This window comes from Schistocerca gregaria, chromosome 6, assembly GCF_023897955.1.
Source record: "Schistocerca gregaria isolate iqSchGreg1 chromosome 6, iqSchGreg1.2, whole genome shotgun sequence".
In the NCBI taxonomy this organism is placed as follows: Eukaryota; Metazoa; Arthropoda; class Insecta; order Orthoptera; family Acrididae; genus Schistocerca; species Schistocerca gregaria.
In genome coordinates this window covers 244858010-244883422 of record NC_064925.1, presented here as the reverse complement: position 1 = coordinate 244883422, position 25413 = coordinate 244858010, and the positions used below count along the sequence as shown (strand labels likewise).

The window sequence follows — 25413 nt, the reverse complement described above, 5'->3', positions numbered from 1 at the left end:
ATTGTGAACACTGAGTCTTTTTAATTTTCTGCTCTGCTGTCTGCTGCTACACCCTCAACATACAGCACATTTCATTTAATACTTTATTACATCTGTTCCTGTTGGGTTAATCTTTACTTCAGTTTACACATTTCTCTTGAAATACGTGTTCTTTGCACCAGGTAGCTTTAATCTTCTATCTTTCTTCTAGAAATCACTGTCAGTGCACCACAGCAACTGAAGTGCACGGCTGCAGACTCTTCATACCACTTTCCAGGAACTTTGTATGCTTTTTTTCACATGTATATAGAGGGTCTATACAAGGGCGATGTACTTGAGGACAATATTATGGAAATGGAAGAGGATGTAGATGAAGATCAAATGGGAGATACGATACTGCGTGAAGAGTTTGACAGAGGACTGAAAAACCTAAGTTGAAACAAGGCCACAGATGTAGACAGCATTCCATTAGACCTACTGGCAGCCCTGGGAGAGAGAGTTCTGACAAAACTCGACCATCTGGTGAGCAAGATGTGTGAGACAGGCAAAATACCCTCAGACTTCAAGAAGAATATAATAATTCTAATCCCAAAGAAAGCAGATGTTGACAGATGTGAAAATTACCGAACTATCAGTTTAATAAGTCACAGCTGCAAAATACTAATGCGTATTCTCTACAGACGAATGGAAAAACTGGTAGAAGTCGACCTCGGGGAACATCAGTTTGGATTCCGTAGAAATGTTGGAACATGTGAGGCAATACTGACCCTACGACTTATCTTAGAAGCTAGATTAAGGAAAGGGAAAGCTACATTTCTAGCAATTGTAGACTTTGAGAAAGCTTTTGACAATGCTGACTGGAATACTCTCTCTAAAATTCTGAAGGTGGCAGGGGTAAAATACAGGGAGCAAAAGGTTATTTACAATTTGTACGGAAAGCAGATGGCAGTTATAAGAGTAGAGGGGCATGAAAGGGAGGCAGTGGTTGGGAAGGGAGTGAAACAGGGTTGTAGCCTCTCCCCGATGTTATTCAATCTGTATATTGAGCAAGCAATAAAGGAAACAAAATAAAAATTCGGAGCAGGTATTAAAATTCATGGAGAAGAAATAAAAACTTTGAGGTTCACCGATGACACTGTCATTCTGTCAGAGACAGCAAAAGTTTTGGAAGAGTAGTTAAACGGGATGGACAGTGTCTTGAAAGGCGGATAGAAGATGATCACCAAGAAAAGCAAAACAAGGATAATGGAATGTAGTCTAATTAATTAGATTAGGAAATGAGACACACAGTAGTTTTGCTATTTTGGGAGCAAAATAACTGATGATGGTCGAAGTAGAGAGGATATAAAATGTAGACTCGCAATGGCAAGGAAAGCGTTTCTGAAGAACAAAAACTGTCAACACTGAGTATAGATTTAAACATCAGGAAGTCATTTCTGAAAGTATTTGTATGGAGTGTAGCCATTTATGGAAGTGAAACGTGGTGCTAAAGAAGATTAGATGGGTAGATCACATAATTAATGAGGTGGTGTTGAATAGAATTGGGGAGAAGAGGAGCTTGTGGCACAACTTGACCAGAAGAAGGGATCAGTTGGTAGGACATGTTCTGTGGCATCGAGGGATCACCAATTTAGTACTGGAGGGCAGCGTGGAGGGTAAAAATCGTAGAGGGAGACCAAGAGATGACTACACTAAACAGATTCAGAAGGATGTAGGCTGCAGTAGGTACTGGGAGATGATGAAGCTTGCACAGGATATAGTAGCATGGAGAGCTGCATCAAACCAGTCTCAGGACTGAAGACAACAACAACAACATATAGTCTCTCTTTTGGTTCAGTCTGTGCAGCTCCATGGACTCTTGCTGGCATGGAACCAAAGGCAAGTCTATATCAGTGTGTAAAAGGGAGTACAATGTTACATGAACGCTGATGAAAGAAGTTGATTTCGCTCCAGGACCTGTTAGATCTGATGACACACACAACACTAAACACAAATCCAACACAGTGGATCACATGACATATGAAGAGGTTATTCAAGGTGTCTTCTCTCTTAGTGGACATGTATTTTTCCACCATGTACAAACTCTAGGAACTGATCAATAAGAGGTTAGGGAAAAAATATGTCTAATGTACTTAGGTCTAGAAATGCATCGTTTCCCAATCATATATTGTTACAGAGATTGCAGTCTAGTACCATACAGCCACAGTTACAGTATGTGATAAAACGGTTTCCAAGTGCCTCAATACACGCAGTTATGTGCCGTAGTGTGTTCTGTCTCATACATTCACATCAGTCACACTGCATTCAAACAGTGCAAAGACAGCATGAATATGCTGCTCCAGTGTCTCCACGTCTGGAATGGGCTTGGCATACATGATATTTTTGAGATTATTCCATAACCAGAAATTCCAAGGATTGGGATTGGTGATCGAGCAGGCCATGCAACTGGAGCCCGTCATCCAATTCATCGACTGGGGAAGACACTGACTGAGATATGTTTGGACATTTAGTGGTGAAGTGGGCTGGAGCACCATCATGTAGCAGCCACTTAATGCTCCAAATCATCAATAACACTTCTTCCAGCAGAGGAGGCAAAGTCACCCCACAAGAAATGCTGATAGTTTCTACCTGTCAGGCGATATGGGAGGAAGACTGGTGCAAAAACACAGTTGCCAATTATCCTGGCCCACACATTCAAGCTGCACTGATCCTGATGATTCGACATCACTGTACCATGGGGGTTCTGCATACTACCACACAGATGACTTAAGAAATTTGAAGATACCACTCCACATAAAGATAGCCTCATCTGTGGATAGAATGAATGACGCAAAGGCCGGAATCGTGGCTGTCTGGCGAAGAAACAGTGACAAAACTGCTCCTGCAGTCTAAAGTCTGTTTCTAGTAAGCCCTGCACTTGCTGTAACTGATAGGGGTAGTAACAATTGTCATAGACAATGTTCCACACCGTCATCTGGCTTACCAACTACTGGTGGGCCAACTGCCTGGTACTGACATGGCAGATGCCTTCCACAGTATTAATCACATTTTTCTCCACGTCTGGTCGAAATATTTTGGATATTTCCTTCATGATTTCCTGCTTCCTGAAACGACCATGTCTCAGACAAACAACAAAACACTGTTGTAAACATTGAATGCTGTGGTTATTATTGGCAGGGATAGGTCTCCTGCTACAACCTTGGCGCCCACCACCTGCTGCAACATAAAATCTACCATGGAAGTAGGAAAGGACAAATAACTACCCTTTCTATATGTGATGTGTTTTGACAAAGGATGGTGGAAACCAGGGACACAGCACGTATTGAAAACCAACACACACTGACCGATACCTGCACAAACTGAAGAGCGGCGTTAGCGTAATGGTTAAAGTGTACGGCTGCTAAGCGAAAGGTTCCGAGTTCAAACCTTTATCAGTGCTTAATATTTAACATTAGTGTCTTGCAGTATTTTGTGTAATGTAATATCTTGTACAGGCATCTTATTAACCTGACACGTTCCACATCATTACAAAGTGTCGTATTCACGACCTATGGAACGAGTATTAATCTAATCCTCCTGCCTCTGAAACATCGCGTAACAAATTTTACAAGGTTATAAATGACTGTTGTAGATAATGTCGCAGATGCTCTTGATAGAATACCAATTGCGGCAACAGAGGAAGACAATTATTCAATGGTAGAAAAGACGGCGCGCGGACGCAAAAGACGGCGCGCGGACGCAAAAGATTTGAAGGAGGCTGAACTGCTCTAAGTTGTGTCACAAAAGAAACCACAGCTTCGAACGAATACCACCTGCCCGTTCTCGTCAGTTTTTGTTCCGAGCTGAGTACTAGCCACAGGGCGCCTTAAGCCACGTACGACAACAATGCCAGCTCGCTGCGCGAGCTATCAGTGGCAATCATTCGTCACTTCCCTGTCTCCTCGGCGCACACGCACCTCTCGAGCAGGTCGTTGCAGCGGCCGTCGCCCGGGTCGTGCTCCTCGGGGGCGGCGTCGGGCCCCGAGTCGGCGGGCGACTCGGGCGTGGCGGCCCTGGCCGCCGCCGCGCCGCCGCCGCCGCCGGCCGCCGCCCCCGACGCGGCCGAGGCGCCGGTGGCCGTGTTGCGGCGGCGCGCCAGCTGCAGGCCGCGCAGGCGCAGAGCGGCGCAGCCCAGCGAGCCGGCCGTCAGCGACTGCAGGTCGTGGTGGGCGAACTGCAGCTGCCGCCACCGGCACCGCCCCTGCTGCTGCTCCGCCGAGTCGGGGGTCGGGCACCCGGAGTCGTCCGGCGTGGAGATTTGCCTGCGGGGGCAGACATTCCTTCGGTCAGCAACTTCATTTCTGGTCAAAAACGTCCACATTGGCTGCGCAGCATTTATTTTCAATTTTGTGACGCACCAGGTCACTATCCTCAGCGGCACAACATACCAGGGCGACAATGACAATTCTTACAAAATCTAATAATCATTAGTTTTTAAAAGTACTGCAATCTAGCCAGTTTATTTTTAAAATTTTGAAGAAAATATTGTCTTTTAACGAATTCTTCTGCCATATTCCATAAATGTTTTAAATTTTTCAACTAAACCTAGTCCCAAAACGTAAGTCTTAGTAATAGATGTCACTTTACCTAATGGATGTTATACTCAATATTTTCAAGTTTAGAGACCTTCCTTACGCATCAATATCTCTCCAAAAATTATATTTTGCGCAAAAGTCAGCAACAATTATTTGAAACTTCCTTCCAGATTAAACTGTGTGTCGGACCGAGACGAGCTCGGGACCTTTGCCTTCCGCGGACAAGTGCTCTACCATCTGAACTATCCAAGCACGACACACGCCCCGTCCCCCACAGCTTTACTTCTGCCAGTTATCTCGCCTTCTACCTTCGAAACTTTACAGAAGCTTTTCTCTTCTCTTGCGGAATTAAAGCTGTGAGGACGCCGATGAGTCGTGCTTGGGTTGCTCAGATGGTAGAGCACTTGCCCACGAAAGCCAAAGGTCCCGCGTCGAGTCTCGGTCCGGCACACAGTTTTAATATGCCAGGAAGTTTCATATCAGCGCACACTCCGCTACAGAGTCAAAACCTCATTCTCGAAGCAATTATTTGAATTTAATAAATTCTTTTCTAGGGTGGCCACAATGTAGTCGTCGTCGACGTCCCTCCCCCTCCTCCCTCCTGATAATACACTCTTAACAGCATACATCATACCTGTCTGAGGCTTTAAAGTCCATTGATACTGCAAATAGTGCGCCGAAAAATATTTTCAGGCTCAGGAACCTATTTACACATCAGTATCCCTCTATAATGTATGTTGTTGATATAAGTATAGTGAACGCATTATTGTGGCCAAGATAGATACGAAGCCCACACCTAGTACAGTAGTACAAGTTTATATGCCAACTAGCTCTGCATATGACGAAGAAATTGAAGAAATGTATGATCAAATAAAAGAAATTATTCAGATAGTGAAGGGAGACAAAAATTTAATACTCATGGGTGACTGGAATTCGAGTGTAGGAAAAGGGAGAGAAGGAAACGTAGTAGGTGGATATGGATTGGGGCTAAGAAATGAAAGAGGAAGCCGCCGGGTAGAATTTTGCACAGAGCACAACTTAATCATAGCTGACACTTTAAAAATCGTGAAAGAAGGTTGTATACATGGAAGAACCCTGGAGATACTAAAAGGTATCAGATTATATAATGGTAAGACAGAGATTTAGGAACCAGGTTCTAAATTGAAAGACATTTCCAGGGGCAGATGTGGACTCTGACCACAATCTATTAGTTATGACCTGTAGATTAAAACTGAAGAAACTGCAAAAAGGTGGAAATTTAAGGAGATGGGACCTGGATAAACTGACTAAACCAGAGGTTGTACAGAGTTTCAGGGAGAGGAGAAGGGAACCATCGACTGGAATGGGGGAAAGAAACACAGTAAAAGACGAATAGGTGGCTTTGATGGATGAAGTAATGAAGGCAGCAAAGGATCAAGTAGGTAAAAAGACGAGGGCTGATAGAAATCCTTGTGTAACAGAAGAAATATTCAATTTAATCGATGAAAGGAGAAAATATAAAAATGCAATAAATGAAGCAGTAAAAAAGGAATACAAACGTCTCAAAAGTGAGATCGACAGGAAGTGCAAAATGGCTAAGCAGGGATTGCTAGAGGACAAAAGTAAGGATGTAGAGGCTTATCTCACTAGGGGTAAGATAGATACTGCCTACAGGAAAATTAAGGAGACCTTTGGATATAAGAGAACCTCTTGTATGAACATCAAGAGCTCAGATGGAACCCAGTTCTAAGCAAAGAAGTGAAAGCAGAAAGGGGGAAGGAGTATATAGAGGGTCCATACAAGGACGATGTACTTGAGGACAATATTATGGAAATGGAAGAGGATGTATATGAAGATGAAACGGGAGATACGATACTGCGTGAAGAGTTTGACAGAGCACTGAAAGACTTGAGTAGAAACAAGGTTTCAGGAGTAGACAACATTCCATCAGAACTAATGACAGCCTTGGGAGAGCCAGTCCTGACAAAACTCTACCACCTGGTGAGCAAGATGTATGAAACAGACGAAATACCCACAGACTTCAAGAAGAATATAATAATTCCAATCCCAAAAAAAAGCAGGTGTTGACAGATGTGAAAATTACCGAAGAATCAGTTTAATAAGTCACAGCTGCAAAATACTAACGCGAATTCTTTACAGACGAATGGAAAAATAGTAGAAGCCGACCTCGGGGAAGACCAGTTTGGATTTCGTAGAAATACTGGAACACGTGAGGCAATACTGACCTTACGACTTATCTTAGAAGAAAGATTAAGGAAAGGCAAACCTACGTTTCTAGCATTTGTAGACAGAGAAAGCTTTTGACAATGTTGACTGGAATACTCTCTTTCAAATTATATTGAGCAAACAATAAAGGAAACAAAAGAAAAATTCAGAGTAGGAATTAAAATCCATGGAGAAGAAATAAAAATTGAGGTTCGCTGATGACATTTTAATTGTGTCAGGGACAGCAAAGGACCTAGAAGAGCAGCTGATCGGAATGGGCAGTGCCTTGAAAGATGAACACCAAGAAAAGCAAAACGAAGATAATGGAATGTAGTCTAATTAAATCGGGTTATGCTGAGGGTATTAGATTAGGAAATGAGACGCTTTTTTCTGCTATTTGGGAAGCAAAATAACTTATGATCGTCGAAGTACAGAGAATATAAAATGTACGCTGGCAATTGCAAGGAAAGCGTTTCTGAAGAAGAGAAATTTGTTAAGATCCAGTATTGATTTAAGTGTCAGGAAGTCGTTTTTGAAAGTATTTGTATGGGGTGTGGCCATGTATGGAAGTGAAACATGGACGATGAATAGTTTGGACAAGATGAGAATAGAAGCTTTCGAAACGTGGTGCTACAGAAGAATGCTGAAGATTAGATGGGTAGATCACATAACTAATGAGAATGTATTGAATCGAATTATGGAGAAGAGAAATTTGTGGCACAACTTGACTAGAAGAAGGGATCGGTTGGTAGGACATGTTCTCAGGCCTCGAGGGATCACCAATTTAGTACTGGTGGGCAGCGTGGAGCGTAAAAATCGTTGAGGGAGAGTAAGAGATGAATACACTAAACTGATACAGAAGGATGTAGGTTGCAGCAGGTACTGGGAGATGAAGAAGCTTGCACAGGATATAGTAGCATGGAGAGCTGCATCAATCCAGTCTCAGGACTGAAGACCCAACATTAAAAATTTACAATCACAAATTTTCAGAACTATCTTCGGGGGGGGGGGGGGGGGGGGGCTAGAAATCTGTGTGGGACAAAGAAATTGTTTTTTGGTTTTTAGTCCAATTTAAAAATGCATTATACTAAAATTTTTATTTAAATAATTATTTTCTGCTTCTTGGACTTTATTTGTTGTAACTGGGATTATGACAATGACTGGAAACTACTCTCACAACCAGCATATACTGGCAGTCAACAGCAGTTACATGAATGTGAACAGCACAACAAACAAGAGGTTACGCCAACATAGAGGGCACAGTAGCACAACAAAGTTCGAACAAGTAGTGCAAGAGCAAAAACCTAACTCGTAACCAAAGCAATGGCGCGTAACGAGAACGATAAGAGAGCACAGCGAACACACACCTGAAAGAACTATGGTGCTGCTAGCTATTTATGCGGCCGCCAATACCAACTGGCAAGCGAGGTAGGCACGGTAAAGCAACCCTGCCAGGGCAACACTGCAGAGAAGATACTAGCACTCGCAGATGCGGCAGTGACGTCAAGCGCCCGTCATCTAGTTCCACACACATCGCCTGGCTTGCATTTCAATACTACCCGCACAACATGCTGGTCCTGCAGGGCAGCTGAGATGTCAAGGGTTAACCCTTTTCACCCCCATCCCCACGGCAGTAAACCGATCCGACAGCCAAGAAAGCGAGTTTATATTGCACTGTCATCCAGTTCTGAGTCATGTTTAGAATTACGAAACCCTAGTTGACTGGCGAGTTGGGTTATAAACAATTGCAAAATTCCTTAATGACATTTTCACTCGGCAGCAGAGTGTGCACTGATATGAAACTTCCGGGTAGATTAAAACTGTGTGCCGGACCGAGACTCGAGCTCTGGACCTTTGCATTTTGTGGACAAGTGCTTTATGAATTGAGCTACCCAAGCACGACTTATGCCCCGTCCTCACAGCCTTACTTCTGCCAGTACCTCGTCTCCTACCTTTCAAACTTTACAGAAGCTCTCCTGCGAACCTTGCAGAACTAGCACTCCTGAAAGAAGGGATATTGTGGAGACATGGCTTAGCCACAGCCTAGGGGATGTTTCCAGAATGAGATTTTCACTCTGCAGCGGAGTGTGCGCTGATATGAATCTACCTTCATTATGGAAACATCCCCCAGGCCGTGGCTAAGCCATGTCTCCGCAATATTCTTTCTTTGAGGAGTGCTAGTTCTGCAAGGTTCGCAGGAGAGTTTCTGTAAAGTTTGGAAGGTAGGAGACGAGGTACCGGCAGAAATAAAGCTGTGAGGACGGGGCGTGAGTTGCGCTTGGGTAGCTCAGATGGTAGAGCACTTGCCCACAAAGGGCAAAGGTCCCGAATTCGAGTCTCGGTCCAGCATTCAGTTTTAATCTGCCAGGAAGTTTCAATAAAATTTTTACTAGGCAGACGAAGCGTACTACAAATGTTTTAAAGTGATTTTTTTGGAAAGAACTTAGTTTATTTGTCAAAATCGTTGCTATCGGCTCGAAAATAGTCCCATTAGATGCTGTACACGTATGTATGAAAGATTCTTCGACTTCTTCCCACGTCAATTCTGGGTACAATCTCGACCTCGCAACGATTAGATCTGTTTTCGTTGGGAGCATGTGACTGAACTGCTACTTTGGTGGCATTATATAGCCCACAGGCGGCTTGTGACAGTCAATAATAATGTGATGCCGTCGCACACGGTGTCAACATTTGCGCTGGTGATGCCATTGCCCCCATAGTAGCGTAAACGTTGTGACAATATTTCTGCATCGGGAGCTCGCTTCAATGCACCGCTAAGTTTGCATCTGCTTTCACGGTTGAAGTAGTTCTCACACATTCGTATTTCTACAGCCTCTTTAATTACAGAAGCCCAGTGAGTAGGAGCCCGGGGCAAAACTTCTGTTTCGTCAAACAACTCTGTGCGTTTGTAATGCTGCGCTCAGTCAACCGACCAATCACAAGGCCACCATAGCAGCATTTAGACAATCAGTTGCTCCTGAGAACGACGATGCAGGTTATCGGCGAAAGCTTGGCGTATTACCCCCAATTAACGCAGCAAGGAAGTCCTAGAATGCGAAACACATCGTTCTCATGTACATTTATGCCTGCACTGTTTCCAATCCCAGAAACGCTTCTGGTAACTATCTTTGGGATAGCTTCTAACTCTCGGCGATGTATTTTTTAGAAGAAAGTCAAATGGGGTCATGCTTAGCAAATATGGATGCCCGTGGTATCATTGCTGTATTATTATGACCAAAACTTCACGAACAAGCAAAGTGTGAGCAGGTGCGTCATCATGGTGCGAAAGATATCCGCAATGTTTCGCCTAAACTCCAGGATTTTTTCCGGGCTGTGTCACGCAAGCAATTAGTTAATGTTGCCAATTAAGTTGTACCTACATATGCATAAACTTGGGTCACGTAAGATGTAACACCGCTTTTATTTAATGAACGGTTCCAGATATCGAAACGGCGCTTTGGGCAAGTGCGCTAAGTGGCACATACTTTGGTATGTAATACATAATCTAAACTCTTGTATCGATCCAGATGATGCAGCAATTATTTTTTAATGCTTCATTTCTTGCATGCAGACACACACACCAATGAGAAGTTAGACAAGTTTTTTTGCATACGACAAACGTCAAATTCTGTCGAAGTGGTAATGGAAAACCGCCTGACGAAACTGTAGTTTCAACAAAAACCTGAAAACGAACTCACGTGAAATAGTTTTCCTAAGTCCAATTTGATGCGTCAGAAGCTTGCATATGGAGTAGTTCCATATTGAAAAATTATACCTGACCGTGTATGTGAGACACAAAAAATGAGGTTTCACCTTAATAGCGTTCGCCTACCGCGCTGCATAATGACGCCGGAGCCCTGCATGAAAGCTCTGCCGGGCGGTGTTGACACCGCAATAGCCGACTCCGGCCACATTGCTTTCCAATTCTGTGCATTTCTCGAACTCTTGCGAAACGGTTCAACATCTCTACCAACAGACCAGTATAATTGATCGTCTTTCCAAGAGCTACTGAATGCAGTTATGAAAACTATTTTAGTTGTTTCAATATCTCGGTTGATGCCAAAGTGCATGGCATCATCCACACAAAACATTACGTGCCCCTTATACTACCAACTGCGAAAACCTCGCTTCTATATCGAAATAAAAAGTGTGTTACGTCTTACGTGACTCACCCTTTATATTATTGTCCGTGACAGTGTTGGACTTTGCATTTTGGCTCCTGTTACCAGTTTCGGTGCAGCTACACCAGGTAGCGTCTCACGGCAGTGCAGATCTATACTCGTTGGGTGCGCAGCAATTTCATTATCACGGTATATATCTATGATGAAACATCAGATTCGAAATCGATCGTAATAAATTACCATCCTCAAATACACCTGTTCGGCATTAATTTCAAAATAAAGAGAGTAGTCACTTATTCTGCGGAACAATAGCATATCAGCTGACGTCCCCATCTCTTGAGCAAAATTGAAGATTAAAGCCTGAGCTTCGGTTTCCACATAATATCCGTAAACTCAATGCTTCATAAGGTTTTACGAGCCTATGGCTCACGGGGTCGCGTGTTCGATTCCCGGCAGGGTTGGGAATTTTCTCTGCCCGGGGACTGGATATCATCATCATCATCATCAGACAGTGGCTAGATTGGACCGAGAAAAACGTGGATTGCGTAAAATTTTGGACTTCGTACGGGCGCTGATGACAGCATTTGAGCGCCCCATGAATCCGACATCAACATCACCATCACCATCGCCGCCGCCGCCGCCACACTTTTAGGAGCCGGTTCAGTAGTTCTGCATCGTTGCATCCACAGACTTTTTAACAATTCTATTCACCGCTGATTTTGTTCGAAATTCAACAATTTTTGAACAAGTTTTGTTGTAATTTTCAAATCACGTCTAAAATTTTTTTTGTATGAGCCAACTGACAAGCGAACATCGCGCTAATCTGAACAATACAACAAGCGAAATTAAGAAATTCTCGTTCTTTTTAACCTCGTGCTGCTTAGTACTGTCTATACATGTATGACATAACATTCTTCATGACAAAAACAAACGGTGACCAACAACACAATAACTACAGAATAAGTAACAGCTCGATTATTCTGTAGACGTTCGTGTTTTTCCCGCTTCATGTTCGTGACATTAAACACACGTACTGCCACGTATGCCTAATCGCTTGTAGCACATGCCTTAGAAGGCTTTTATGTCGTCAGGTGCAGAAGTAAGTTCAGGAGTGCCCCAGGCAAGTGTTGTATATTAACACTAACCTCAGACTTTTTGCAAATGACGCAGTTATCTATGATGAAATACTGTCTGAAAAAAGACGCAAAAATATACAGTCAGCTCTCGATAAGATTTTAAAGTGGTGCTGAGACTGACGGCCTCCTTTAAATGACCAGAAACGTAAAAATGTGTACTTAACAAATGGAAGAAATTTAGATCCTGTGACTATAACGAGTCACAGTTGTAAACAACTCTTACGAATATCTGGGTGTAACACTTTACAATGTGTGAATGATCAAATGGGCTCAGAGGTGGGTAAAGCACATAGTAGCCATCGCTTATTGGTAGAAAACTGAGAAATGAAATCAGTCTAGAAGGGTGATGGCTTACAAATCACTCGTGCGACCGGTTCTTCTCAAATGTGTGGGACCCATATCAAATTGGACGGACAGGGGATATTGGACGTAGAGAAGGGCAGCACAAATTTACCGCAGGTTTATTCGAGCACAAATTTACCGCAGGTTTATTCGATCCGTGGGAGAGTGTGACAGAGACGCTGAAGAAACTTAACTGACATGTTCTTGAAGACTAAGTATGCGTTCTTGGGATAGTCTACGTCGAAGTTCCAGGAACCGCCTTTAAGTGGTGGCGCTCTGAATGTTCTGCATCAGCCTGCGTACCGCTCACGTTGCCGCATTACCAATACAATGGGATGCAGCCTTTCCACACGGCAGCCGTCACTTATTAATAGACATCTGGGTAAGGTCTAAGTCGCAGCTTGGAGGTACTTGTTACTTCAGAAACAGTTCTAACAGGGGCGAACAGCAGAGTATCGCATCGTTCCACTGCGCAAGAAGTGTTACCGTTTCAACGCCGAAGCCGCGACACGTTTGCATATGTGTAAGTATCCCACTCGTTGACAGTTGTCTTTATAATGTCCATATTCATACACCATTATCAATTTCTCGGTAACCTAACTCCCCCATCGTACGTACATATAGAGATCTATATCTATTATCACTCATACTTCAGTAACTCAAATCGGGTGAACAGTTAAATGGTAGAGGGAGACCAAGAAATATATTAGGCAGAGTCAGAAGGATGTAGACTGCAATAGTTACCGGAGATGAGGTTAGCACAGGCTAGAGTAGCATGGACAGCTGCATCAACCCTATCTTCAGACTAAAGGCGACGAGGACGACCTATTTAACTGCCCTTCATAACATACAAGTACACGTTTTGAGGTGGCCGCCAATCATTAAAACACTCAAAATTAGTGCCTTAATCATACTATGGGAGTGTCGCAACCTGGTTGGCGCATTCTCTCTTGAAACCCGTAGTATTGTATCTACATCTATATCCATACGCCGCAAGCCACCTGACGGTGTGTGGCGGAGGGTACCCTGAGTAGCTCTATCGGTTTTCCCTTCTATTCCAGTCTCGTATTGTTCGTGGAAAGAAGGATTGTCGATAGGCTTCTGTGTGGGCTCTAATCTCTGATTTTATCTTCATGGTCTCTTCGCGAGATACACGTAGGAGGGAGCAATATACTGCTCGACTCTTCGGTGAAGGTATGTTCTCGAAACTTCAACAAAAGCCCGTACCGAGCTACTGAGCGCCTCTCCTGCAGAGTCTTCCACTGGAGTTTATCAATCATCTCCGTAACGCTTTCGCGATTGCTAAATGATCCTGTAACGAAGCGCGCTGTTCTCCGTTGGATCTTCTCTATCTCTTCTATCAACCCTATCTGGTACGGATCCCACACTGCTGAGCAGTATTCAAGCAGTGGGCGAACAAGCGTACTGTAACCTACTTCCCTTGTTTTCGGATTGCGTTTCCTTAGGATTCTTCCAATGAATCTCAGTCTGGCATCTGCTTTACCGACGATCAACTTTATATGATCATTCCATTTTAAATCACTCCTAATGTGTACTCCCAGATAATTTATGGAATTGGTTGGTTGGTTGGTTGATTGGGGTTGAAGGGACCAAACAGCAAGGTCATCAGTCCCTTGTTACAAAGGCGGTCAGTTCCGACAGAGGGACAGCTCAGAAGAGTCAAAAACGGTAAAAGGTAAAAGGCTAAAAAAGTGCAGTTGTGTCGTCAATGATAAAAACACAAGGAGGGAAGTCAGTAAATGGGCAACCTCAAGAGAGGAAATATCCCACCTGTGATGCAGTACAAGCAAGACCACATGCTATTTAAAAGCGTTCAACCGCCAGAGTGTAAAAGGGCGGATTGTAAAAGGGATTAAACAAACCTAAAAGGCGATAAAAACAGTAAAAGGGAAAAAGAAGGAACATGGCCAGGGAGGGGAGTCAGGAATCTCCAAGCACAGCCTACAGTGGGAGACATCCCAACCCTCACCGCCCTGCCCCTACTCCAGAGGGAGATGAAAATCCTTAAAACTGAGAATAAAAACCACTTTCACGGAGGAAACTGAGAACCAGTTCAACCATCCGGGAATCGTCTGCTAATATTAAGGGTAAAGTGCAGGGAAGTCTGTACTTAGTACGCAAAGCTAAAAGAAGGGGGCATTCCACCAAAATGTGGGCCACTGACTGGAAAGCTCCACAACCACAAAGTGGGGGTGGCTCACCACGCAAAAGAAAACCATGGGTCAGCCTGGTATGGCCGATGCGAAGACGACAGAGGGTGGTTGAGTCCTTTCGCGAGAGGCGTAAGGAAGAACGCCATGGGACAGGTGTCACCTTAATCGCACGAAGTTTATTAGACAAGGAGGTAGCCTCCCAGGATGTGGCCCATGATTGCGCAAAGTGGGATTTGAGATGAAGCCGTAAATCCGCCACAGGAGGGGTGACAGGGAATGGGGGATAAGTGACTGCTCCCCCAGCCAAACGATCAGCAAGCTCATTTCCTTGGATGCCCACATGGCCAGGGACCCAAAGGAAGCTAACAGAACAAGCAGCATGGTGGAGATCAACGAGATGGTCATGGATGGAGGAGACCAAGGGATGACGGGAGAAACACTGGTCAAGTGCCTGAAGGCCACTCATTGAGTCTGTACATAACAAAACGCGATTGAGCTTGGACTGTTTAATAAAGGCCAGGGCCCGGGAGACCGCCATCAATTCCGCAGTGAACACCCCACATGCATTTGGCAGGAGATGATTTTCCATGCCTACAGAGGAGGTGAAGGCATAGCCCACACGATCAGCAGATTTAGAGCCATCAGTGTAAAAAACAACAGCATCCCGAAACTCAGATAAAATGCGGCGGAAAAAACAACGGAACACCATCGGGGGAACGGAATCTTTCGGACCTCGGCAGAGATCCATCCGAACTCGGGGCTTAGGAACTAACCAAGGAGGTGTGTTGGGGAGGGAACGTGGGATACAGGAAAAGGAAGGAAGCTGAGACGCTAGGCGGAGCCCAACCGGTAAACCCGCCCGAGGGCGGGAGTCAGGTGGGCGACTTCCTTGGGCAGGGAACAGGATAGAATAGGAAGGATGAGTGGGAGAGGAACGGACAGCGATTGCATACGAAACCAGAAGCTGGGAGCGCCGAACGGAAAGGGGGGGGATCCCAGCCTCAACCAGGAGACTATCAACAGGGCTAGTCGGGAAGGCACCGATGGCCAAACGGATACCACGATGGTGGACCGGATCCAAGAGGCGCAATGTAGAAGGGGCAGCTGAACCGTAAACTTGACAACCATAGTCCAAGCGAGACAACACTAAGGCCCGATAAAGGTGGAGGAGAGTGGAACGGTCAGCACCCCAAGAGGTGTGGGCAAGGAAGCGAAGGACGTTTAGTTTACGGAAACATCCTATCTTCAGGCGTCTGATATGAGGCAGCCAAGTGAGCTTGTTGTCGAAAAGAAGGCCAAGGAAACGAAACTGTGGGACCACAGGTAATCGTTGTGCATTGAGATAGAGCTCTGGATCGGGGTGGACTGTCACACGGCGACAAAAGTGGACCACTCGCGATTTTAAAGGAGAAAACTGAAATCCGTGTAAGATGGTCCATGCAGAGGCACGCCGTATAGCACCCTGGAGCTGCCGCTCTGCAGCGGCCATCGAAGAGGAACTAACCCAAATGCAGAAATCATCCACATACAGAGCAGGAGTGACCAAAGGACCGACGGAGGCCACAAGTCCATCTATAGCAATGAGGAACAGAAGTACACTCAATACGGAACCCTGAGGGATGCCATTCTCCTGGGTTCGCGGAGAACTTAAAACTGTACCAACCCTAACCCTAAACGAACGATGAAACAAGAACTGGCGGATAAAAATCGGGAGTGGGCCCCGAAGACCCCACTCATGAAGTGTAAGTAAGATATGATGGCGCCAAGCCGTATCATAGGCCTTGCGAAGGTCGAAAAATACAGCAACCAAATGGCGGCGCTGGGAAAAGGCCTGCCGAACTGCGGATTCCAAGCGAAGTAAATGATCGATCGGAGACCGTCCCTCTCGGAAGCCACACTGGTAAGGGGACAACAGACGCCGAGATTCGAGGACCCAAGTGAGCCGACGGGCTACCATCCGTTCAAGTAACTTACAAACAACGTTCGTCAGACTAATTGGCCGATAGCTGTCGACGAACAGGGGGTTCTTACCGGGCTTAATGACGGGAACCACGATGCTATCCCTCCATTGAGAAGGGAAGTCACCCTGGAGCCAAATACGGTTAAATACCCGGAGAAGATGTCGCTGTTGTGGAGCACTGAGATGTTGAAGCAGTTGGTTATGAATGGAGTCTGGGCCAGGGGCCTTATCATGAGAAGAGGAGAGTGCGGAAAGAAGTTCCCATTCAGTAAAAGCGTCGTTGTATGATTCTGACTGGCTGGGGGTAAAACATAAGGCGGAAGCTTCGGCCCGCTGTTTCTGGGGAAGGAAAGCAGCCGGATAGGAGGCTGATGCCGACGCTGTTGCAAAATGGGTCGCAAGGTGTTCCGCGAGAATCAACGGGTCCGTGCAAAGGCCATCCGGGAGGTGAAGACCCGGGAGGGTAGACTGCCGATGGCAACCTTGGAGAGAGCGAAGTGTAGCCCATACCCGCGACAGAGGGACAGCAGAACCGAGGAAAGAAACAAAGCGTTCCCAACACATCCGTTTGCTCCGTTTGATTAAGTAATGGGCTTTTGCGCGAAGGCGTTTAAAGGTAATAAGATTGGCAACGGATGGATGCCTCTTAAGGTGTTGCAAAGCTCGACGGCGATCACGGATGGCAACGGCAATGTCCGAACTCCACCAAGGGACCTGCCGGCGGCGAAATGGTCCAGATGAGCGCGGGATAGCAAGGCTAGCAGCGTGAACAATCGCGTCAGACATGTCACGTATGACATCATCAATACCATCCGACAATGAGGGAGAAAAAACGACCTGTGCAGTATACAGAGGCCAATTGGCACGTTGGAAGGACCAACGAGGTGATCTGTCCATGGGGGAGCGGGAAGGGAGCGAGAGAATCAACGGGAAGTGGTCACTATCGCAAAGGTCGTCGTGCGGTGACCATTTTAGGGAAGGGAGGAGGGAGGGAGAAGAGAGAGAAAGATCAATGGCAGAAAAGCTACCATGACCGGCACTGAAATGGGTAGGGGAGCCATCGTTAAGAAGGCACAAGTCGTGGTCGGTAATAAACTGGTCAATGAGATGACCCCGACTAGATGGAAATGCACTGCCCCACAAGGGATGATGTGCATTAAAATCGCCAAGTATAAGGAAGGGAGGAGGAAGTTGCTGAAGGAGGGCACTTAAGGAGGCAGGTGTAGGAGTTCTGTCAGGAGGGAGATACAGATTGCAAATTGTGACCCCAGAGTCCAGGTGGATCCTAACAGCAACTGCTTCCAATGTAGTTTGGAGAGGAATCCACGTGCTGGCAATGTCCGTTCGGACCAACGTGCAAACTCCGCCAGACGCCCGTAGGGGGCCGACCCGATTTCGACAGAAAGCACGGAAGCCACGGAGGGTTGGTGAGTGACCACCAGTAAAATGAGTTTCTTGCAGAACCACACAAGCCGCAGAGTAAAACGAAAGAAGGGATTGCAACTCCGGTAGGTGACGGTAATAGCCATTACAGTCCCATTGGATAGCCAAAGAACGATGAGTCAATTGGGGGGTGAACAGGCTAATGTCAGTCATGCCGGTGGGTCACCACCCGTCACCGACAAGGAGGGGGCGACATCCATGAATAACAGGTCAGAGACAGGTTGTGAAGACGGGGACGAGACCTCTGGCGACACCAGAGACTCCTTGTCCCGGGACTTGTGCTTCTTCTTTCTTTCTGTTTGGGATCGTGGAGGGCTGTGCAACAAAATGGAGCCAGCCACAGCAAGATCGGGAACAGAAAGAGAGCGGGCGATCTGGGGGCCCGCAGACCGTGGTTCTCGTGGTGGCCGCGTGGCAGCAGACCTTTGGCCTGGAAGGTGCCGGGAAGGGGGATCCCGCGAGGGGCGCCCATGACCGGCAGACGCCGAAGAAGCAGAACATTTCTCCAGCCGGGGAGAGGAAGCGATGCCCGGAGGGGATGGTGTGGGAACCGCAGGGGGAGGGGGGAGGAAAGGGGTTCGGGACTGGGGTAAGGAATGAGGAGGAGGGGGTGAAGATACTACTGAAGCATAACTAGTTGTCAGGGTCACTGGATGAAGGCGTGTATACTTTTTACGGGCCTCGGTATAGGTGAGACGATCAAGAGTCTTATACTCCTGTATCTTTTTCTCTTTCTGATACACTGAGCAATCCAGTGACCGTGAAGAATGATTCCCACGACAATTTACGCACACAGGAGGGGGAACACAGGAACTTCCCTCATGGAACGGATGTCCACAGTCACCACAGAGGGGGGCCTGCGAACAGCGCGAAGACATGTGGCCAAAACGCAACACTTGAAACATCGCATAGGTGGTGGGATGTATGGCTTCACGTCACACCGATAGACCATAATCTTGACCTTCTCAGGGAGGGTGTCCCCTTCAAAGGCCAAGATAAAGGCACCAGTGCCAACGCGGTTGTCCTTCGGACCCCTCTGAACCCGCCGAACAAAGTGAACCCCCCGCCGGCTTAGATTGTCCCGAAGTTCCTCATCAGATTGAAGGAGGAGGTCTCTATGGAAAATTACACCTTGCACCATGTTCAAGGACTGGTGTGGGGTAATTGACACAGGAATCGTACCAAGATGGGTACAGGCACGGAGAGCTGCAGACTGGGTAGCTGAAGCAGTTTTAATCAACAGCGACCCAGACCGCATCTTGCTGATAGAGTCCACCTCGCCAAACTTGTCTTCGATGTGTTCAACAAAAAACATAGGTTTCGTATGAGTAAAAGTATCCCCATCAGTTCTGGCGCAAACCAGATAGCGAGGGAAAGGTTTCGCCCCCAGCCGACGAGCCTGGCCCTCCTCCCAGGGGGTAGCCACGGAAGGGAAGGCGGAAGGGGCAGAGGAAGCAGCACGTGAAGAATCTTTTCCAGTCAAAGAGACGGCCGGAGAACGGCCAGAGTTGTGGACTCTTATGCGTTTCATGAGCATAGTGTCCGCCCTGATACCACCCACTCCGATCAGGGGCTCTCCTCATGGGCGCCACCCAGCCACAGCAAGGGCCGTCTGGCACGGCGGCCATTGCTGGGAGTTCCGATGCTCCAGGACGACAAGCAACCACTCCTAGGCTTACATGAGGAGGTCACAGCTCAGGTATCAGACGTGTGATCCCTGTGTTTTCAGGGGGCTCAACCAAAAGGGTACATAGCGACCCCACCACACGGGCTGGCTACCGTGCTGGCTATGGACCCTAGCGTCAAACAACGACGTAAAGGAAACGATGGAATCAATGATGATGGCACACGCCGGAGACACTAGGTAAGGTGCTCTTCCCCAAATGGCTCACACTACGGAAGAAAATTTAGTGATGGAGGTCAAACCCCAGAGGGGACCAGAGAATACCAAAAGGATGAAGGAATTACAGAACAAGGCCGAATTGCAAGGTCAACAGAACCAGGAGAATAGCAGAGCCAACATAAGGAGGGACACCATAAGTAGGGACACCAAGAGAGGGAGAGGAGAGGTCGGAGGGAAGGATGAAGGACAGGAAAGGAGGGGAAGGGAAAGGAAAGGAAATGCAACCCGGAAAAGGAAGGAAGGCTGCAATAGCTCGGGGCCCCGTGCTCGCCACGCACGTACTCACGAAAGGACCGCGAGCCCCCTGCGGGGAATTTATGGAATTAACTGCTTCCAGTTGCTGACCTATTTTGTAGCTAAATGATAAGGGAACTATCTATGTATTCGCAGCACATTACACTTGTCTACATTGAGATTCAATTGCCATTCCCTGCACCATGCGCCAATTCGCTGCAGATCCTCCTGCAGTTCAGTACAACTTTCTATTGTTACAACCTCTCGATACACCACAGCATCGTCTGCAAAAAGCCTCAGTGAACTTCCGATGTCATCCACCAGGTCATTTATGTATATTGTGAATAGCAACGGTCCTATGACACTCCCCTGCGGCACACCTGAAATCACTCTTACTTCGGAAGACTTCTCTCCATTGAGAATGACATGCTGCGTTCTGTTATCTAGAACTCCTCAATCCAATCACACAATTGGTCTGATAGAAAATATGCTCTTACTTTGTTCATTAAACGACTGTGGGGAACTGTATCGAACGCCTTGCTGTAGTCAAACACGGCATCTACCTGTGAACCCGTGTCTATGGCCCTCCGAGTCTCGTGGACGAATAGCGTGAGCTGGGTTTCAAACGACCGTCTTTTCGAAACCCATGCTGATTCCTACAGAGTAGATTTCTAGTCTCGAGAAAAGTCATTATACTCTAAAATAATACGTGATCCAAAATTCTACAACTCATAGACGTTAGAGATATAGGTCTATAGTTCTGCAAATCTGTTCGACGTCCTTTCTTGAAAACGGGGATGATCTGTGCCCTTTTCCAATCCTTTGGAACGCTACGCTCTTCTAGAGACCTACGGTACATCGCTGCAAGAAGGGGGGCAAGTTCCTTCGAGTACTCTGTGTAAAATCGAACTGGTATCCCATCAGGTCCAGCGGCCTTTCCTCTTTTGAGCGATTTTAATTGTTTCTCTATCCCTCTGTCATCTATTTCGATATCTACCATTTTGTCATCTGTGCGACAATCTAGAGAAGGGACTACAGTGCAGTCTTCCTCTGTGAAACAGCTTTGGAAAAAGACATTTAGTAGTTCGGCCTTTAGTCCGTTATCCTGTGTTTCAGTACCATTTTGGTCACAGTGTCTGGACATTTTGTTTTGATCCACCTACCGCTTTGACATAAGACCAAAATTTCTTAGGATTTTGTGCCAAGTCAGTACATAGAACTTCACTTTCTAATTCATTGAACGCCTCTCGCATAGCCCTCCTCACACTACATTTCGATTCGCGTAATTTTTGTTTGTCTGCAAGGCTTTTGCTATGTTTATGTTTGCTGTGAAGTTCCCTTTCCTTCCGCAGTTTCCTAACTCTGTTGTTGTACCACTGTGGCTCTTTTCCATCTCTTACTATCTTGCTTGGCACATACTCATAACGCATATTGTACGACGGTTTTGAACTTTGTCCACTGATCCTCAACATTATCTGTACTTTGAGACAAAAACTTTTGTGTTGAGCCGGCAGGTAATATGTAATCTGCTTTTTGTCACTGTTGCTAAACAGAAAAATCTTCCTACCTTTTTTAGTATTTCTATTTACGGCTGAAATCATCGATGCAGTAACCGCTTTATGATCGCTGATTCCGTGTTATGCGTTAACTGTTTCAAATAGTTCGGGTCAGTTTGTCACCAGAAGGTCTAATATGTTATCGCCACGAGTCGGTTCTCTGTTTAACGGCTCAAGGTAGTATTCAGATAATGCACTTAAAGTATCAAATTAATCGTGGTGCTGAATTCTACCAATTATTTCCAAGCCGTATTTACTTCCAAAGACTCAAATTTTTATAACTTTTGCGCACCAATGTGTGATTCGCGCAATAATTCCAGCCGGCACTACATTGTCAACCGACTTCTAGCTTATGCTCTGTTTAGAGTGAACAGGAACTGAATGGCGTGTTTAATCGAGGGCAACAAGTTCTACAGATCTGTCCATCATCCCGTTGTACTTGTTAAGCTGTTATGATGTGACATGTTTATTTCATTCTAACATTTTGACTAGATGCCTTATCAGTCACCATTGTATTTTAACTGTTTGTGGATCATATTTTCTGAGGTGGTATTGGGGACCAGCCCAGCGTTTGGAAAACCTCCCAAAAAACAACACACACGCTGAGCAGTGTACCGGACCAACTATCGTTGACACATGCGGATTCGAACCGAGTCTGGCTGAAGTCGTGTCGTCTGGCCGAACTCTTGTAGCGAGCTGCCACTTCAGCTGATTCACATAACAATAAGGTCGCCAATGAACAGTTGAAGGTTTAATATGTGTTTGCTTTATAGCTTGCTTTATCCAGTACATATACGGAAACAATATCAAGATACGATGCATAATACAGGGCGAGTCAAAAGCCCTGGACACCTTCATAAGTTGGAAGATTAAAGGGAAAATTGAAATGTGACGTGGGTTGCGGCGACTACAGTTGTCCATTGCACGGAATGGACAACACGTGGAACATATGTTGTATCAGTCGGTATGAAGGTAATTTCCCAACTTTGAACATTAATAACCTCTAAACTGTACAAGATAGACAAAAACAAATTACACCACTCAATTCTAGAGCTCAAACGAGTGTTATTCCATGTGTCATACAACCCCTTCCCATTAAAAAAATTTACTTGAATCCAAAATGGCGGATTTCAAGATGGCGGCCATGAATGTCATTCACTCCAAAAGATGCGGCCCCACATCAAACCTATGTTCCCATCATCACATTTCAATTTTCCCTTTAATCTTCCAACTTCTGTGGGTGTTCAAGGACTTTTGACTCGGCCTGTATATACGTTCCCGTCACAATGTGATCACGACCGACTCACACAAGGCAAGCGACGGCACTTGCAGTGGAGGGTATAAAAAGCGAGCGTGTGTGCGCGTGCGCAAAGGTGGGGCGTGGGGGTGTAGGGGGTGTGCAGTCGACGTCATAATGCAGAAAGGGGTTTACTTGACGTCCGAAAGCGCATGTTCATTGACATAGGTTGTCCAGGGTTGCAGTATTTCCGTGACGCTTAAGTCCGTAAACAGTTTCCCATACAGTGAATGGCAAGATGACACTATACAAAAAGGTTGCCGAAGCAACAGTGATGCACCACGGGCCACTGACAAGGGTGAACACCGGCTCCGGAGAAGTGATCGATCGAACAGACGTTAACTATTGAGCAACTGATCGCCCAGATGAACCAAGGGGCTACCGAAAGTAAAACAACAACCGTTTAGGGAACGTTGCAGTGTACGGGCCTCCGCAGCAGGCGCCTGGTTCATGCACCCATATGCTGACTGCTGTTCATCGGCGGCGAATGCTGGAATTTCCACGACAATAAAGCAACCGCAGGGGTTGAAAGATGTGAAAATTACCGAACTATCAGTTTAATAGGCCACGGCGGCAAAACACTAAGACGAATTCTTTACAGACGAATGGAAGAACTGGTAGAAGCCGACCTCGGGGAAGATCATTTTGGATTCCGTAGAAATTTTGGAACACATGAGGCAATACTGACCCCACTTAGAAAATAGATCAAGGAAAGACAAACCTACGTTTCTAGCATTTGTAGACAGAGAAAGCTTTTGACAATGTTGACAGGAATACTCTCTTTCAAATTCTGAAGGTGGCAGGGGTAAAATACAGGGAGCGAAAGGCTATTTACAATTTGTACAGAAACCAGATGGCAGTTATAAGAGTCGAGGGACATGAAAGGGAGGCAGTGGTTGGGAAGGGAGTGAAACATGGTTGTAGCGTGCCCTCGATGTTATTTAATCTGTATATCGAGCAAGCAGTAAAGGAAACAAAAGAAAAATTCGGAGTAGGAATTAAAGTCCATGGAGAACAAATTAAAACTTTTGAGGTTCACCGATGACATTGTAATTCTGTCAGACAGCAAAGGACGTGGAAGAGCATCTGAGCGGAATGGACAGTGTATTGAAAGGAGGATATTAGACGATCAATCAAAGCAAAACGAGAATAATGGAATGTAGTCGAATTAAATCGGGTGATGCTGAGGGAATTATATTAGGAAATGAGACACTCAAAGTAGTAAATGAGTATTTGCTATTTGGGGAGCAAAATAACTGATGATGGTCGAAGTAGAGAGGATATAAAATGTAGACTGTCAATGGCAAGGAAAGCGTTTCTGAAGAGAAATTTGTTAACATCGAGTGTAGATGTAAGTGTCACGAAGTCGTTTCTGAAAGTATTTGTATGGAGCGTAGCCATCTATGGAAGTGAAACATGAACGATAGTTAGTTTGGACAAGAAGAGAATAGAAGCTTTCGAAATGTGGTGCTACAGAAGAATGCTGAAGATTAGATGGGTAGATCACATAACTAATGAAGAAATACTGAATAGGATTGGGGAGAAGTGCACAACTTCACTAGAAGAAGGGATCGGTTGGTATGACATTCTGAGGCATCCAGGTCTCACCAATTTAGTATTGGAGGGCAGTGCGGAAGGTAAAAATTGTAGAGGGAGACCAAGAGATGAATACACTAAGAAGATTGAGAAGGATGTAGGTTGCAGTAGGTACTGGGAGATGAAGCTTGGACAAGAGAGTAGCATGGAGAGCTGCATCAGACCAGTCTCAGGACTGAAGGCCACAACAACGCAACAGGAAGTCCATTGAGTGGCAACAGGAAGTCCATTGAGTGGCGACAGGTGGTCTTTCCAAATGTCCGACTTTAATGCTCTATCGGGCAGATGGCCGACACCCTCCAACAATCGGCAGAAGAGTCCAAGCCAGAGGAGGCAGAGTTAGAGTCTGGGGAATGATGATATTCTGGAAGGCACAATGGATCAACGCAATTATGCAACTATTCCTGCGGACCATGTCGACCCTTAAATGCAGTTATTTTTCCTCGGCATCATAACATGTATTATCAGGCCAGCTAGTGGGTCAATGCAAAGTGTGTTACAGCTCACAGCGCATACGCATGTATTGAAGCGCACCAGTGCTTAGACTTCCAACAAACTTTAAATATAATTAGGGTATTTTATCATCAACCATAGCGGTCTTACATGTTTCACGTCGAATATTTCACTCGTCTCATTTGTAAAGTAATCAGAACTGAAGCTTTTTATACATGCGATTTCGATTCTTTAAGATACGTGAAGTGGGAGGAGGGGTGACGGGATGGGGGGAGTTGTAGATTTCTGGTATTCGTCTAGATGGGTCCCAGCTAAGTGCAAGGCCGCTTTGTGCAGCTTCAGGTTAAATGCATTAGCCTGCCGGTATGGCAATGTGTGAGCTGTGAGGTTGCAGTACCAACGCACTGTAATCGAAAGAGACTGTACTCTGTATAGCGTGA

The 25413-nt window shown here is 45.8% G+C and overlaps 1 protein-coding gene across 2 annotated transcripts in view; it reads right to left on the bottom strand.

Annotated features, from left to right (window-relative positions):
- Positions 1-25413, bottom strand: part of LOC126278126 (signal-induced proliferation-associated 1-like protein 2) — a 788230-nt gene that overhangs the window by 92150 nt on the left and 670667 nt on the right. For both annotated transcript variants that reach the window (XM_049978014.1, XM_049978015.1), the window contains one exon: positions 3936-4280. In XM_049978014.1, the coding sequence (XP_049833971.1) occupies positions 3936-4280 (345 nt within the window). The remainder of the gene's footprint in view (positions 1-3935; positions 4281-25413) is intronic.